This window comes from Saccoglossus kowalevskii, chromosome 4 (assembly GCF_978046115.1).
Source record: "Saccoglossus kowalevskii chromosome 4, keSacKowa6.1, whole genome shotgun sequence".
Lineage (NCBI taxonomy): Eukaryota > Metazoa > Hemichordata > Enteropneusta > Harrimaniidae > Saccoglossus > Saccoglossus kowalevskii.
This window is the reverse complement of record NC_140644.1, coordinates 19,594,926-19,612,679: the sequence shown is the minus strand read 5'-3', so window position 1 is coordinate 19,612,679 and position 17,754 is coordinate 19,594,926. Positions and strand designations below refer to the sequence as shown.

The 17,754-nt window shown below is 33.8% G+C and overlaps 1 protein-coding gene across 1 annotated transcript; it reads right to left on the bottom strand.

The window, feature by feature from the left end:
- Positions 1-249: 249 nt before the first annotated feature.
- Positions 250-16,564, bottom strand: LOC100377314 (protein Red-like). Its single transcript, XM_006814640.3, has 22 exons — positions 16,456-16,564; positions 15,795-15,870; positions 14,716-14,817; positions 12,587-12,646; positions 12,424-12,493; positions 11,767-11,864; positions 10,392-10,506; positions 9,787-9,860; positions 9,569-9,612; positions 8,739-8,902; positions 7,849-7,963; positions 7,211-7,259; positions 6,685-6,811; positions 6,327-6,395; positions 5,941-5,993; positions 5,527-5,589; positions 5,147-5,248; positions 4,271-4,337; positions 3,505-3,593; positions 2,783-2,897; positions 1,859-1,890; positions 250-605 (listed from the first exon to the last, which is right to left on the bottom strand). Exons 1-22 carry the CDS (start codon positions 16,463-16,465, stop codon positions 575-577), a joined length of 1,725 nt encoding a protein of 574 aa, XP_006814703.1. The 5' UTR covers positions 16,466-16,564; the 3' UTR covers positions 250-574.
- Positions 16,565-17,754: the final 1,190 nt, after the last annotated feature.

Genomic DNA, 17,754 nt, shown 5'->3' with positions numbered 1-17,754 from the left:
GGTAATTAACGAGCATGGATTTTTACCAAAACCTAATCAAATCTGCGCATTGGCCCAGAGCATCTATGCACCAAGTTTCATCAAAAACCGATGTATGGTTCTTGAGATAGCAGTGGAACAGTCGGACACACATATACACACACACACACACACACACACACACACACACCCAGACACACTAACTGCAAAGACTCCCTTTTTGTGCTTCACACATGGGAGTCAAAAATAATGATCATATGCATAGTAATCTTCATATTTATAACTGTTTATTAGATCTTAATTTCACAATTACAACCATGTGCTTCCATATAAACACATGGAGTGAAACTCCAATGTATCAATCAGCATATTCATAAACCATACCTTTGTGGTGATCACATAAAAATTCGATCTCCCATCAAATCCATTTTACCACAAAACTGATCATCAATTTCAAAAAATATCATTAAAACATCTCTTGCTGATGTAATTTATCCCATTAATTTCAGCTACCAGTGGAAGCTATCAGAAGGCAGTATGACACAACCAGAAGGCCTATGAACTCCAAGGAACTGTAAAATTGAAATCTTCACTCCTAGTATCTTGGTACTTTAACATGTTCACCCCTAAAATACAAGAATTACGAAGAATAATCATTAAAAATTGCATTCAGAATCTGAAATTTATGAAGTACCTTCCATGTAAATTAACTGCTGAATATAAATTGAAGCAGTCCTCTTAAAAATAGAATATTACTCAATAGTAAAAGTATGTCATATATGTGAGATGTGTAAAAAAATAAATAAAAATATGAGGTTACTGGATTAACTTTGGTGAAAATCTAAGTACAAATTAGAGTGAAAATAGCACGTTTTGAGACATTTTACCATTGTTTTGTATGAAATATCTAAAAATTTTGGTCAGTTATCATTTAGTCCAAACAAATTATTTACAGTCTCTCAGATGTACAAAGTATTTGTTCATGATTAAACAAATGAATAAACAAATTGCAATTATTTTAGTGGGCTTTTAATGAAAAATTCATTGAATTCTATGGAAACCACTGTTAAATTGCTATTTTATGCTTATTTGACAGTTGTTTATAAAAACAAACCATACTGAAACTAAAATTTATACAGTATATTGAGTAAAAGTCACAGAGTATCAATAATATTATTATCCATCAACTTTCACCTAAGTCACCAACAAGATGTTTTTTTTATGTAACTGAGCCCAAACAAATTAAATGGATTTTTTAGTATTAATTTGGCACAAAGAATTACATCAGACCAAACATTCAGATTGGCACCTATAAACATTCTATTAGTGACCATATATATTATTGCACTTACTATACATCAATTACTCTCTAAGGCCTAATGATATGGAGAGTCATTGTAAATGAATTACATTAAGAAGGACATCATCAGATTTGTCGTTAAAAAACACACAAACAATTACTGTAAAAGGGGTAATTATTCACTGGGTTTTAATTATAGCTTATTTCGCTGACTGGAAAAATGCGCTAAATTAAAACACAGTGAATATGTAAAATTTAGCATAGAACACATTATCTAAATGACGAAACCGTGAATTTAAACCCACTGAATATGCCTGAAATGGTAAATCAGTGAAATTTAAACCCAGTGAAAATTAGTCATTTTACAGTACTGTAATAAATGTTTAATACAAAAAACAAAAGAATCATATATATGTGATGTACACCTGTAGGATACAAGATGATGTTCTTTTTGTGGGTTATCAATGACTTAGATGACATCACATCTACAAAAACAGACCCCCCACCTTGATTGTTATTGTTTACCTGTTGTACAATGGAATAAAATAATGTTAACTAAATGGAATAAGTGAAACTTACTTTAATTCACTGGCTTTTCGTTTTGCAATAATCTAGAAAAGAGAATAATGATAAATTTAAAGATCATATTCACCTTTTCACAATCCCACATTGGATACTATTGCTAGTCTATCATATGCAATGTCATCACACTGTTTTAATACATTTTGCAGTGTTTTTGACTTTTGCCAAATTATATAAAATGATGGACAAGTATATTTAATCAAAGATGCACATATTAAGTATTGAAATCTGTCTTAATATTCACTAGCAGCTGATAAGAACAACATGCTGCTTGTTGGAGCTTTGAGATGAACTGCGGCCATGCTATGGATCAGAATGATGTCTCAATGACGCATACAAAATTGTGTGGTACAGTGAATTTATACCTTCGATTAAAAATTATGCTAAGATCAAATATACTGATTTTATATCAGAAAAAAAATGCACAATGTGTACACAAATATATTTTGTATATGTATGCTAAATGATTTTAGCACAAAATAAAAAGTAGACTTCATTTCAACAATTTATCAGTATATGAAAACCACATGTCATTAATTAATTTGCATAACAATAAAGTGTGTTAGTCTATCGTGTTTATTGTTATGATAATTATGTGTATTGTGTATTCAACAAATTATAAGTCTGGCTTCAAAACAATGGAACATGATTGCATGTTTAGTGTTTTACATTTTTCTCTACTTGGGACAATTTCATTCAATTTATTCCAAACAATCAAACATGTTCTTACTTATTTCCAATTTACAGATGTGTTGTCAAACTGCTGCTTCACACATTTTTGTTCACAAGTTAATTTATCAATCGCATGAAAACTGGTATGGATTATCAATTGGATTTTGACTTATGATCTTTGATTTGTGTGTGAATAACTTTACTGAACCAATGAAAAGCAAGTGTAATTAAAATATAGATGAAACTCACATTGCTGATCTTTTGCCACTCCCTGTTCAATTCTGCTTTTTCATTCTTCTCACCAAACCCTGCTCTTCTAGTTTTACGGCCCTCTGACATCTTAACTCCAAACTGGAAAGCAGCTCTGAATATGAGTATACATGTATAATATATAATATGTAATAAATAATAGAGATAAATGGGAATGCAAATTTTATTCAAATTATTTTATTTTCTGAACATCACCTGGTCTTCATTATTCAACTGTTGTTTCGATCAAGAGATATTCAAGGCTGCTTGGGTCAAATTCAAAGTGTTCACTACTGAGTACGTTACTGCCCATGTATGCAGTGCATTATGGGAGAGAATGGGTACACTATTATCTCCCTAGAAACTCTTTAAATTGTATTTCAATTTGTTAAAAATGCTAGATAATATTAGGACTCGTGTCCATAATAATATCATGACTTTTTATACCATGTCACCGTGCCAAATTTTGAGATATAACAAAATAATTTCACCAGAGAAACCAGTGCAAAAATGCCAGTTTAATTAATTTCTTTGACATTATTGTATTGTATGGATTATTGTATTTCAAAAATGTTATTGTTTTCATTTTTAGTATCCTGGTGGCATAAACCCACAACAATGAAAGTATGATAAACATGGCATATAGTCTTCAATGCAGCCCAAACGTCCTTAATTTTACTATAAATTCTAGATTATTCTGTATGGTTGCCATAGTTACTTACTTTGGCAGTGCCTCCTTATTATTCATGTAATCACTGTACTCTTCTTGTGTATCAAAATCCCATCGTCCAACAGGACCCTTCTTATTACCCTGTGAATCAAGTAAAACCATTCTCAGTGTCAATAGAATTTGGTGATGATCACATAACTTCTAGGGTCAACACATACAAAATGCACCTTACTGAAAGCCCATATTAAAAGTAGAGTTGTTTTACTTTCAACTTACAAACAAACAATTATAACCTAAATATGCATGACCTTTATTATGTCTGGAGGACGTAATACGGAATAGACTAGTATATACTGACAGGTACACTAGACTATGATTTTTCATGAACTGAAAACGCTGTTTATGTAGCACATGACAGTATTCCTTTGATGTAACTATGAAATTCCTTGATACGCATTTACAGTGGTTATTTTGGTATGTACAATACTGCTTGTGCGTATTAGTGGTTTTGATTTCTCATCTAATGAATAGTGTTAGGTGTTCTGAAAATAAGATGTTTTTAGTTTACATTGTATTTTAAATAATAAGTCTGATTTAGTCTACAGTATAAAAGTGTTGAAACACAATAATACTAAATACATGTTTTCATCCATATTGCATCTTTAATAATAGCATCAGCTATATTTGAGTGACATGAATGTCAAGGTATTTTACAACAATGCATGGACACATATAAAATGTGCTCGTAGTCGTACTGGTATTCAAGATTCTTTATTGGTAGCAGATAAACTATTTCCATGAATAAAACAATGACTTACTAAATCCATTTTACTGTAGTCTGGTTCATCATCACTGTCATATGTAGCATCTTCTGTTTCAATAGCTCTGTCAATACAAACACAATATCAAGTCATTGTTAAGTTAAACTGAAACAAGTCATATTGTGAATGACATCATCCTTGCTAGTGTTCATCATGTGTAGTCCCTGTGGTATCATCACAATTCGTATGACATATCAAAGTTGCCAAATTACAGAAGGCAGGGTTAAACACTATGGGGGTAGTTTTATAGTACATATGTGTATGGACAAGTAAAATTGGCATTCAAACAACTAAATACTGTTAAACCATTTATTTTCACTGGCATTTAGTTTGACAATTTTGATGCTTGAAGCCATGACTTGAAAGCAACAGTTACAGCAGTGTATGTGAGTTATGCATGTTAAGACCTAACCGATTTTTTTTTTTATTTGGAATACCTAAAATACTGACATGCATGGTGTATCCTGCTTTGCAAGACGCTGAACACAACTAGCCTAGGAAGTCTGAAATGTTCCATGTTCGCTTGGACAAAGTGGCAATAAATGCTATGAAATCTCATAACAAAACAAATGTTTAAACAAATCCCTCAACTTTCTTTCTTCTCGACAAACTTGGATTAATGATAGGCCACATTAAACAGCCGCCAGTTTCGTGTACAATTCAGTGGACTTGTTGATGCCCTCAGCTGCTGAAAATTGTATCATAGCCGAGTCTACATAAATGCTTGGTGATGTACGGCTGTTTGCAAACACTTTGTGACCCAGATATCTTGTGAATACTGTAATTGTTGCATTTGGTATATGGCACATACATAATCAGATTTGACAAACAAAATATATCTGGTAATGCAGCTTTAAAAGAGTATTGTCTTACCCTGGGTAACATTCAGCATAACTATCTGGCACAAACATATCTTTATCTCGTCTCTTGCCCTGCTTACCACGTGATTCATCTCGCCTGTACCCAGAACCATGCCTAAAAGTGGATTTTGGTTTTGTCATATATCGCTTGATGAGCATGAAAGAATGTTTGGACAACTCGTAACCAAAACATAATTATGTTCCACAACAATTCTGGTCACATAAAATATGACATCATAAAGTTGTATTTTAAGTTAACAATAAATTTTACATGCGTTGCATACTAACCAACACAAATTGGTATGACAACTGCTGATTTAGGTAATCAGACTTGTTAAACTACAACACAGACAAGGTGAACACTGTCCAGTACACAAGTTAATGAGAACCTACCCTCGATCTTTATCCTCCTTACTTGATGGTTTTTGATTGCCTTTCCCAGCTTCTTGTTCTAATGTACCAAAAAGTTAAGGAACCAACAAAGCAGCTTTTCTTACTTTGTCCCAAGTGATAGGACATACTAGTATATACACTATGGACTGATAAAAGATAAACACACATAATATGCTTATATGCTCATGCTCATTAAAGAGGGTCGATTCGAAAGGCTTTTTACATGCACATATTCAATTGTTTTCTATTGTTAAATGTAATAATAGTAAAGTGCATGGTTCCTTCACAATTCATTGAATGTAATAAATACTGAATATCTTAGAAACATGGAATCTGCTAATAAACCCAGTGAATATTTCTCCTGATATATACAGCATTACATATATGTAAATGCACAAAAAACTGAAAGGATATTTGAGATCCGCAGGAGCCCATCCAGCAGCTAAACGGGCATCAGTTTCTTTAGACTATTGGAAGAAAAATAATATTATTTGTACGATTAATGGACAATATGGTATTCAGTTTTTCTGTGACGTATACACAGTTAACATTTAGACAACAAACAAATGTTATTTTATGGGATGCACTGCTAAATGCAATACGTGGCAGTAAACAGGACATGTATCGAGCTGATATACGTGATGTAATGAAATAGTTATTATAAATATCATTATTGCGAATGATAATGGTAAATATGTTTAAAATCTGCAGAATGAAATGCCTATTCTTCTACAATAAGAACCTTATCCTTTTTCTACACTTTCATATAAGTATTGACGTCATAAATAACTCTCTCTTACCTTCCCAAATCTGTCATGAATATCTTTCACAAAATCTTTCGTAGATTTACCATGTCTGTCATCTTCATGCTAAAAAACACACAAATAATATGCATGTTATTCGGTAGTCCTCTCGCTGACCATGATGTGTTCCACCTATGTTACACAGCGCATAAATATTCTAAAATATATTCATCCTGCTTTGACAATTCCAAATAAACGCATACGTGATAAAAGTCATAATTTTTATGTATTCATCAGTGATGTGGATTTTTAACCCTTGCATGTTTGTAAAATGCTAATGTTAACAGGTTAATGTTAACATCAGCTAGATATATACAGTGTATGTAATTAAATATTTGCTGGAAACTCAACATACCTCTTCATCTTTGGGCTTTTCAAAATAACTTTTTGTCTTTTTATAATCTCTGTCCCTATCTCGACCTTTCTCCCTTGAGGAACCAGGCTTCACTGTGGGCATGTAGTCACCGATGTCACCGAATATACTGAAAAGTAAAACTACCTTGTATGAAGTATTCCTTTCAAAAGTTAACAAGCTACAACATAACTATAGTTAGAGATTGCATACAATAAAAAGTTTTGAGGTCACATATCACAAAGCATGAATTCCAGGTGACTATTTTACGTCAATTTTATCAGCCTCATCGCTGAGTTATTTTTAGCATCGCTGTAAATTCAGAAAGAAAAGTTGACATATAATTGAGTTTGGTTAAAATTAATAAATAGAACAAAATGTCTAAGTTTATTACGTTATAATTCGCCCATTTTGAACAGATAACCCAACCATGTTACAAATAAAAATTTTCTAGTTCAACTATGATGTGAAATACTGGTGATTAAAATATTAACAACAATTTTTTTTATTACATTTATTTAGCACTTACTTCTCCTCACCACCAGTCAGCTTTTCACGCCTCTCTTCTTTATCTTTGCCTACAAAATAAATACACTTCTTAATTATTATACTATGAAATACATGTCCACTCCACTCATGAAATATGGTTTCTGATATTCTAATAATCCTTCAATATACTGGTACAAAGTAACTGCTACCTTGTTGATAAAAACAAGATACACAATAATAGTTTTGTTCATTGACCAAATAAGGATGTAGTAGTCAAACTTATGCTCAATAGTTGAATTCCTAAATGTTTGGGCAAGCTTATTACATTTTCGGCTATATATATATATATATTTTTGACCACTTACTCAACTTCTAGGAAATATTATTTTAGAGAATTTGTTTTGTAGATATATTCTTCATTATATGATTTAGTATAGTGTAAGACAATTTTATGGATATTAAGTTATTGTACTTTTTTCAAAAAGTAAGCTTGGGGAATTAGCAAGCAAATTTGCAATAACTTTAAAACAATGCATTGCATCAACAAATTGTTTTATCTAAACCTTCAAGCAATTACATGTAAACTTAAACTCGATATTTCCTGTAATATTTCCACCACAAGCCCACATATTTCAGTGATGACTGTCCCACATACAGTAGAATATATGCATCACATACCTGCTTTGTCTCTCTTCTTTAGTTTTTTACTAGTTCTAGCACCTTGTCTCAAGTATGATAGAATCTGCGTCAGCTTGTTGATAACGATATCGTTGGTTGTCAATGTAGTATGCGACTACAAGAAAAATTATCATTACAAATTCACGTACACATTAGTAGTTCTGCATAATTTCATATTGTTTTGTGATAAACTTGCATGTTGAAGACAAACAATATGTATATGTATATCTTTGTGAAAGAGATCAGAAAGAAAATGTGCAAATTCTATGAGCAACAAAGAGAGTAAAGTCAGTTTCGATAACTTATTAATGGGGAGCTGAAAAACTTTTTGTAATCTACTACTTCTTATATGTACAAATGTATATAGCAATCAGTGGAAAAAAACACCCCCACAGGGCATTTAAGCACACTTGTCTATAATGAATATATTTAGTTGTTCGAATAGCAATTTTTTTAATCCCAGGAAATACAACTACCCATAGTGTCAAACGCCACCGTGACCCTATCTATAACTCTACTTTATTAAGACAACTGAAAAATGAGATAAAACACTGGTATTTAATTTAATATTTTGATCATATTTACTAGTTCTTATTTTCAGTGAAATAATACGTTGTGCTTTAATTTCACATGTTCTCAGGAATTCAATTTAGCAAATTCTCTTATCAGCCAAAATACCAACATTTAAATGCAGTGAATAATTACCATGTTTGCTCACATTAAAATCACATATTAATGACAGCATTGTATCAATAGTCTATAAGACATATTTCAATTATCTAGCATAAGATAAATGCAATTTGGACTTTTGTGTAGAGCAATAGACCAAATATTGAAATGCATTTACAGTATAAATTTGCAGGAGGAAAAAAACCATGCTATTATCTTACCTCTAGATTTGGTAGATCAGCTTTGCTTCTGATTAATGTTGTTGGGATGTCACTTTCTAGGTACTCATCCTCAAGGTCAACAACATATGCCATACGTCCAGGCCAAAATAATTCATTACGTTCATGCTGCCTCGAACGAAATAATGTGCGAAAGACGCTTTTTCCTGTAAATGTAAAGACTTTGATTACTGAGAAAAATATACAAAACACACAGTCCATCATTTTGCCATATGAGATTGTAACATGTTTTACTATTAAAGCTGGTGGTTTGATAATTACAATAGACATTTTGCAAGGTTGTTATAATGGAGATGCCATTAACACGTACAGCTTTTTAAGAAAGAGACAACTTGTTAAATAGTACGAGATAAAAGTAACATTTACAAATACATTCAAACCTGTGTTAGGGACCACCTGCATATAAGCCAACCTGTGTATAACGACCATTTACATGTATTTTATGTGACCGCCATTTCAAGTTTAAGCCATAGTTATGCAGATATGTTTTAGTTCAGCGACCAAAACAATATGTAGCATTTTAATTTTTTTAAAACAATTTTTAATTTCCTCTAATCAAGCATATTATAAATGCTTTTCAACTCAAATAAATGTGTTTTTGTTTCGACAGTTCATTATTTTCTGGACAAATATGTGAAATAGTATGAGTTGGCAATCCATAAAAATAATCAACCCTCCAGATAAGGACCATCCGTCTACAATTGGTGATTACTATACACAGGTTTAACTGCATGTTAAATGTCTCAGTGATATGTTGGTATGTGAGGTTCCAGCCACGCTGAAAATAACAGTCACATCTTTGGTAAACTCACCAAGTTTAGTCCTAAACTGTATTTTCTCATCCTCCTCTTTCTCCCTAAATAAACAATATTTAAATATTAGAATATCATAAATAACATTATACACCTGAAATTCAACCTGACTGTATATAAATCAGCATTCGTGCCTGCATTAGATAATGTTCTAAAACATCCTTAGCCAGATACAACAGACGGGCGAATGGACAGACAATGATACATAGTGTACTTACACATCTTTCTTCTGCTTAAACACATGCTCCAGTTCATCCTCTTCTTTCTCTTTAGTAGTGATCTCAGCTCTTACCTAAACACATAATAAAATACATAGTACTAATGCCATACAGTGATCTCTACACTATTAATAATATAATCTACACTAGTCTACTAATATGCTGTGAGATCTAATTTGCATTTAATTTGCATATCAATGACATATTTAACCTTTTCACCACCAGAATTTCTTGCCCAAATTGTTCTGCACTTTTTTTTTAATATCCTTAAATATTTCTGGAAATGAACCCTAATTTTCTGAGCCATTAGACAATATTGAGTCATTTTATGTTTTTACTCAAAATTTTTTACTATTGTTGTCCCAATCTTATGAAGGAAAGTACAGACTATAAACAGGAGCATTTTTGAATTTGTGATGAAAAGAGGGAACTGGGGGTGTAAGGGTTAAATAGTCTGTAGAAAATGAAAGGCGATCTAAAAAGTTCGTGTGGCGAACATACACACAGAAAGACTTTGGTTTCAATAGCACAGAAAAAAATATGCATAATATCATCACCAAGATTATTACTGAAATCTATTGTGCTCAATTAAATCGAATTCTTACCTTCTGCAGCAATGCATAATCCAACCCTTTCACCAAATGAGTATGTTCCATATCACCACCAAGGTATTTGGATTCTTCAATCACCTGACGACGTCTGATAGCAGCTGTGTCACCACTAAGAAGATAATAATACATATGATGTTCCAAAAAGCAAGTTAAACAGCCAAGGCCACACCAGCCACATGATTAACTCCTACATTGTACTTCCAACTGTTTCTTACACTGTCTATCGCATGCATGGTACAATACCACTAATTGATTTCCCATGATTGGCAATTCTAGCATTTAGTTGCAAAAGTTTAGTTGAGTCAAACTAGTATTGATGTGTCCTGTAGTCACCCAAATCGTAACATTTTTATGTGGTCAATGACAATGAAATTTTAAACATTGGTTTAATTAATGAATCAATGTGCTACTGTAAGCAATAATTATTCACTCTGTTTTCATTTCATCTTCTAATTTAAATCCACATGTGATTCGTAAAATAAGTTCAAATATAGAAATAGAGAAAATGAATGCTTCTACAATATCAAGCAACATGATCAAGTATGTCAGATAATGATGACCACCAAAATTCTATTAGACATAAATCTATCTACAAAACTAATTTTATCTGATCTACATTCCAACCATGTTGAGAAAAAAATACACAATCAATGTTGGAGGTACCCCAGTAACTAGTAACCATCAGCGGCTTTTGTTTGTATGGTATGATAGTCACTCTGAAATTCAGTGAACGGCTTTCATGATCAATGTCACAGAAAAATACAGGAGTCTGTGTCCACAACCATGGGGGGGGGGGGGGGGGGGGGGGGGGGGGGGGCTGGCAGGAATAATTTTTCTCATATCATCACTTCACCCAATAGCAGAATTAAACCATCATAAAGAAAGTGCAAGATGTATAGACTACATGACACGTTAAGAGTGCGCCCTCTAAGTCAATATGTTGCATCACTGGTGTAGAGAATTTTGGTGAGGGAATTAGTTATGCTCATTGCCAGACATGTCATTAACTCAATAGGGAATCCTACATTGAAAAAGTGACCTGAAAAAATATCTAACTACAGTTGGGAATTTGAAATTTGGTAAATGAGAATTCATACATGTATTTTTTAAACAAAATATGTGTGAAAACATAATCAGAGGCCACCAACATTTTTGTTGCACTATCTGGAATCACCAACAGTCATACTAATTTTTTTTTCTTATAGATCTCTCTTCCAAGCAGTCAAACAAGGTAACTTTAAATTATTCTGGGGATTCCATTTTGACTCAAAATCCATACAAAATCAGTTCTGTTAGATGACACACTGTACATGTACATGAGTCTCAATGCATATTATCAAGTGGTGCAGCAAGAGTTCAAAGTACTCACGATTGTACATCTGGGGCAACTGCTTTGTAGTTTGCAGTTGTACTAATCATTTCCGTTTCTTCGTAATCCTTGTTCACACCATCACGCCTTTCTCTGGCCTATCAAGTGTAATAATAAAGCTAGTCACATTATCCTTGACCTCAATTGGAGATTTAATAAAATGACAACCAACAGACTGTGAATATTGAATAAAGGTTTTCATCTCTACCATCGCGTACCTCACAATGGGGTTGCCGTTGAAATTAGCAGTTATCACGTTGCCTACAACAATTAACTTTGTCGTGGGGAACCCAAATATAGAAACTGGTTGTCCATTGGAACAACTATGAAACACAAATACAGAAATTCCACGATCACTTCAACCCAAGATAGTATTAACAAAGTATCTACAATTTCGCTGAAAACAAAATTTTAAATTATTTTGAGCCAGATTTTAACATGACTGCTGACCCAAACACTATACAGGTTTAAGTGAAAGACGACAACCAGCTTTTTTCAGAATATTTGGAGACCATGTTCCTCTATTTAAATTTAAATTCCTGATATATACACATCAAAAACAAAAGTACGAACACCTGTGAGGCCACACAGCAGCCATTGAAGCTCTTATTGAGACTAGGTGTAAATAACAGGCATGGCATGTATTTATCAACTTACCCTATCTCTGTATTTCTTAGCAAGTTCAGCTTGCCTCTCAAGTTCCTCCTTCTTGATTTTCGCATAGTAGCTATAATAATTTGAAAAAAAAATAAGCAAATTTAAATATAAAACTACACACTTATACATAACAACACCAAAAAACAAAATGAGGCGTACTCACCTTTTTTTCTTTCTTCTCAAAGCCCCTTTATCATCACTTTCTTCATACTCAACAGGCATTCTGTGATAGATACAACATACATGTTAATTACATCATGAACATTAATGAGTGATCAAAACTCTTGTCAACTTAGGCAGACTTCTCATGTACCGGTATACAAACATCACAATAACAGGGTTCTCCCCAGGGCTTTTTAGCGCCGAGGTCCGCGGCGCTATACTTGTGAATCTCGGCGCTTTACTTGGGACCTCGGCGCTATGTGTTCCCACCTCGGTGCTTAATTTCATATTTGACATGCCAATATCACATGTGCAAAAGCTTTGTTTGGTCACTCAAAATTAGTGACTACCACAGAAACACTTCCGACCAGGACTATTGTCTGATTGTTATCATAATTACGTACCGACCAACACGCATCCTGCCTGTCGTGGATTATAATTTGTAAACAATAGACCTAATTTGTGAAATTAGCACCTCTGTTTGTAAGTAAATACTTTCTGCGATAGTCAGTCTTTAGATTGAAGGCTAAAATTCTTTCAAAATCAATTCCACCTTGATATAACATGTTCAAAGCGGAGTTCACGATTAGTTCACGCTACTCACGAAAAAAACAACGTGTTTATTGCGTGATTTGGTAAAAAACATTTGAACTGTTATCATTGCGAATCATGTAAAAACTGTTCTTTCAAGACCTATTTTACCTTTTAAAAATTGCAAATCACCTCTTCCGAAAGCCATCATGCAGTTTTCAATTGAAAACGATGCCAACACATCGTGCTACGACATCGCTTTACTTCCGCAATGTAATGTTTTTGATCACTACCGGAAAACTTTGGATTCTACCGACATTACCAAACGGTATTTTTATTGGTTAATGGCATTCTTGACCCATTGGGTCAAAGGACACATGCTAATGTTTCACAAACATCATGGCGGGTCAGTTTTTTTTTAACAAAAATTACAAAAATATTTACCAAAATTAGAGAATTGAAAATATCATCACAAAATGAACAAATCTGAGAGAGGTCCACATGTAGTACCTATATATGTAATATCAAATCAATTGGACTTGCGGTTTTTAACAAGAAGTCGAAAATATCACTTTTTACCAAAAATGACAAAAATATTCACCAAAATTAGAGAATTGAAGATATCAACATGAAATGAACAAACCTAAGAGAGGTCTACCCAAGGTACATATACACCAAGTATCAAAGCATTCAGGCTTGTAGTTTTCAAGAAGAAGTCGAAAAAGTAAAACATTGACACGGACGACGGACAATCACTCATATGATAAGCTCCGCTCGACAAAGTCGACAGCGGAGCTAAAAAGATATTGGCTTTCACTTCAGCCGATCAGTTATTGTCCACCAAGGGTCTTATTAGCCTCATAGTTTCTTATGTCAGCCTCAGTCTAGGCCAATAACTGTGATAATGATGCTATAAAAAAAGTCGACAGCGGAGCTAAAAAAAAAGAAGTAACATTTTTTGAGGAATTATTGCTATAACTGGTGTATAACATGACCAAGTAAGTTATGTCACGTCGTAACTTTGATGATCGTTTTTTAAGCTTTATTTGTTCGCTCATTACTGTAATTGTAAACGTTTTAGAAGTTGATGATATGAATAATAAATTACAACAATACGCCAATTAATTACATGATCGATTTTTTGAAGGAGAATCTTTTTGGAGTGAATAAAATTATGAGATTCGTGAACATAAATCTGGCTTAACGTTTTGAATGCGTTTCACTCAACGTTTTACAATACAATTAAATTGCAACAATAATTTATTTGTGTTTGTTTTTAGGCTGCAGCATTTGTATTTCGAGAATGTTTCAAACTCTTCTAAATTGTGAAACATAATGTGTTGATTCCATTAAAAAAAATAATTGCACTATGACTGAGCTCACTAATATTCATAATTGTAAATAAGTTCTGTTAATCAATGAAGGAAGGATATGTAAATGATATGCAAATTATTATGCAAATTAGCCGCGACGCTATGCATTTTTTCTGGGGAGAACCCTGCAATAATAAAGAAGTCAAATCAAGTGAATTAAACAAATGACTGTTTTTAATTATGCTGCAGGTGTGCCATGGTTAGTACGATATATTGATATACATACGGCTGTTTGTTTCTTGCCATAGCTGTTGGAGGAGCCTCTTTCGGTGCTGACCTCGGAGTCATCAGAAGTTTACGAAAGTCTTCATTTGTCAACGTCTGTGATCTACAATTAACAGAAAATAGATTGAATGTTGTATAACATGGCTATGTCATTCATATGTATGATAGACATATGAATCATACATATCAACACTACAAATACATGTGTGTATAGCTTCAATTCTATATTAATTATCGTTGGTGAGGACACAAATCTTCTGAAAAGAAAATGTGTATGACTGTTATACATTGAACTATAAAGGTACCTATAAAGGTATCTATTCATGTACATTTGTGCACAATATTTTATCTTGAAATTTTGCTATTCAAACACATGAATATACAAATGTATATGTCAGGAAACACTTCAAAAGTCTGCATACATTTTATTTAAAACAATAATTGATGGACTAATCAGCATGTAGACACTATAGGGAATTTCACGAAGATGGTAATATAATACATTTCTCCGTATGCAAAATGTATATACAGAATGTGAAGGGGAAAAAAATGTTGGTAATTTTATTTTTTTACTACCACTAGGCTTTATTATACATGGCTGAACAAACAAAAGATGGTTAATATTAGTGATAACCAGACATCAATACATGAAAATATGAAGCCTGGAGGTCGAAAGACACTCGGTAAACTTAATTGATGTACGATGATTCACTTTAGGCTCAAAATTAAATAATATTCATACATGTATTCGACTGACTGGGCTACCATATTAGAATGTTATTAGGTGTATTGGTACTTGTAGCCATGTACAAAACAAACACGTCGTGTCAACAACAAAAATACAAATGCAATATTTCATTGTAAATATATTTCAGGAAAAAAGTAAAAACAAGTTAGTTCAGCTGAGCTTCAAAATTTTGAAAATAGTACAGTGTACATGTAGCCGTGAACAAGAATGGTTTGTATTCGGATACTTTCAATTTTGATCCCTGTTCACAATTCAAAAAAATAAACTTATTTTCACTATACCTAGATACAATTCAGATAAATAATAAATAGACTTTGATAATCAATACTTACCCGGATGCATCCATCTCCTCATAGGATATCCTCCTATTTGGTGGAGGCAGGGGGTTGGAAAATGGTTCATCTCCTTCTGTGAAAATATCAATAATTACATTGTCAGCGTTACAACTAATACTAAATAAATCGGAAACCAGTACTTAAACTACGGAATTCCATGAATAAACTAATTACTTGATACAACAAACGTAGCTGTGATGCTAATCACACTCCACATTAGCCCTGCGTACAGTGCTGTGTGTACGGGGACGCGTTCGGTTGATAGATCATGTGGTGGGGACATCTATCAACCGAACGCGTCCCCGTACACACAGCACTGTACGCAGGGCTAACTCCACATTGAACCCTCCACTGTGAATGTGACGAGAACAAATTTTGATTGTAGAAAGACCACCGAATATCCTTGTCACATCGAAAAAAAAACGATTTTCCAGTGGCAGTAAGGTTGGTGTGTCTGTCACATAGTGGTAGTCCGCGAAGGTCCACACTAACGACTCTATCGTTGAAAATTACACAACTCTGCACTTGAAAATGCGAAACGACAGAGAGGGCTCGGCAATTTCTACTTTCCGTGACACTAAACAGTAATTATCTTTTATATAGCATTATTTCACCCGTAAATTGCACTCGGTACATAACTAAATAAACGTATACTTACTCTCCGGCATGTTTGTAGAGGTAAAATCAGTCTAGATGCAAAGACAATTAGATATTTCGTCAAGGCACAGAATTTGTAAACACAGCATACACGAACAAAATGGCGTATGTATTGTTTGCGCATGCTCTGATCTGAGTTGACAGGACGTCATCACTGGGGGCGCTATATTTGTTGGCACTTGCAATTTGACGGCAAAGCGGGGATGGCCACTGAACTATTTGAAATTTGAGTTTTAAACAACCGCTTTGTCCAAACCATTACTTTAGGTTATTATACACAAATACAATGCTTATATAGAGTCTGTCAGTAGGGTTTTGGACCACTTTACTTCGAGTTGAGCTTAGTTGATTCTCAGACAACCAATACAATCGTAGCAAGTTTGTCATGGGTGCAGATGATTATAATTTCGTAAATAAACGGCGGTACATTGCCGCGATTCACAACTCTTCGCTTTAATTTGAATATACAATGTGCATTTATTGGCCTCGCCTGAAGTTGATATAAAAATTATCACCCTCGAGTTGTTACCGTGACCATGGACAATTTTTGTATTCGAAGGAGAACAACAAGGCACTTAGATAAAAAAGCGAACTTTCCGAGTTAAAAATTACCCTCCAGTGGAGAAACGCATTCGGAAGTGTTATGTGTTATACAGATATACATATATTTCATCGCCCCCCCCCCCCGTCAATGTAAGTGCCCCGGATGTCATGACATCAGAGGCCAGTAACACACAAACTGACGTCTGAGGTAAGAAATACGCAGGTAGAGGTGAATATTTAAATAATAACACACGATTTGATGCCTGCTCAGGGCCTGCCAATATTGTGGTCATGACCACCAGCCCGAGGGCAGACAACAAACAAATCGTGTTATTGCCCGAATGACCATTTTTTTATTTTATCACATTGAACAGACACCCACTATGCACAACTACACCTAGCATACATCTCACACACTCGCTCCCCCACAAAATAATAACACTTATATTTTAAGTATCCAATATTTTGTATATTATATTAAGTGACACATTACTCAATAACCTGCGTGTATGTGAAAACAAACCTGCGAAATACACAGTAATGTGTTTACTTTCAGCAGCGTGAATCATCATCATCAGGTATCAATTTATTGGAATGAGTTGAGTTCATCTCAAACGTTATTTCACCACTCGCTAGATAAAAATGTCAGCACGCCGTGGAAGTGTATGCAACACGTCCAAGCCGCCACTTCGTACCACACGGTGATTTCGTCGTAAACGTGCATTTCGTCCATAGTCACTTTGTACCACGTGGTAAC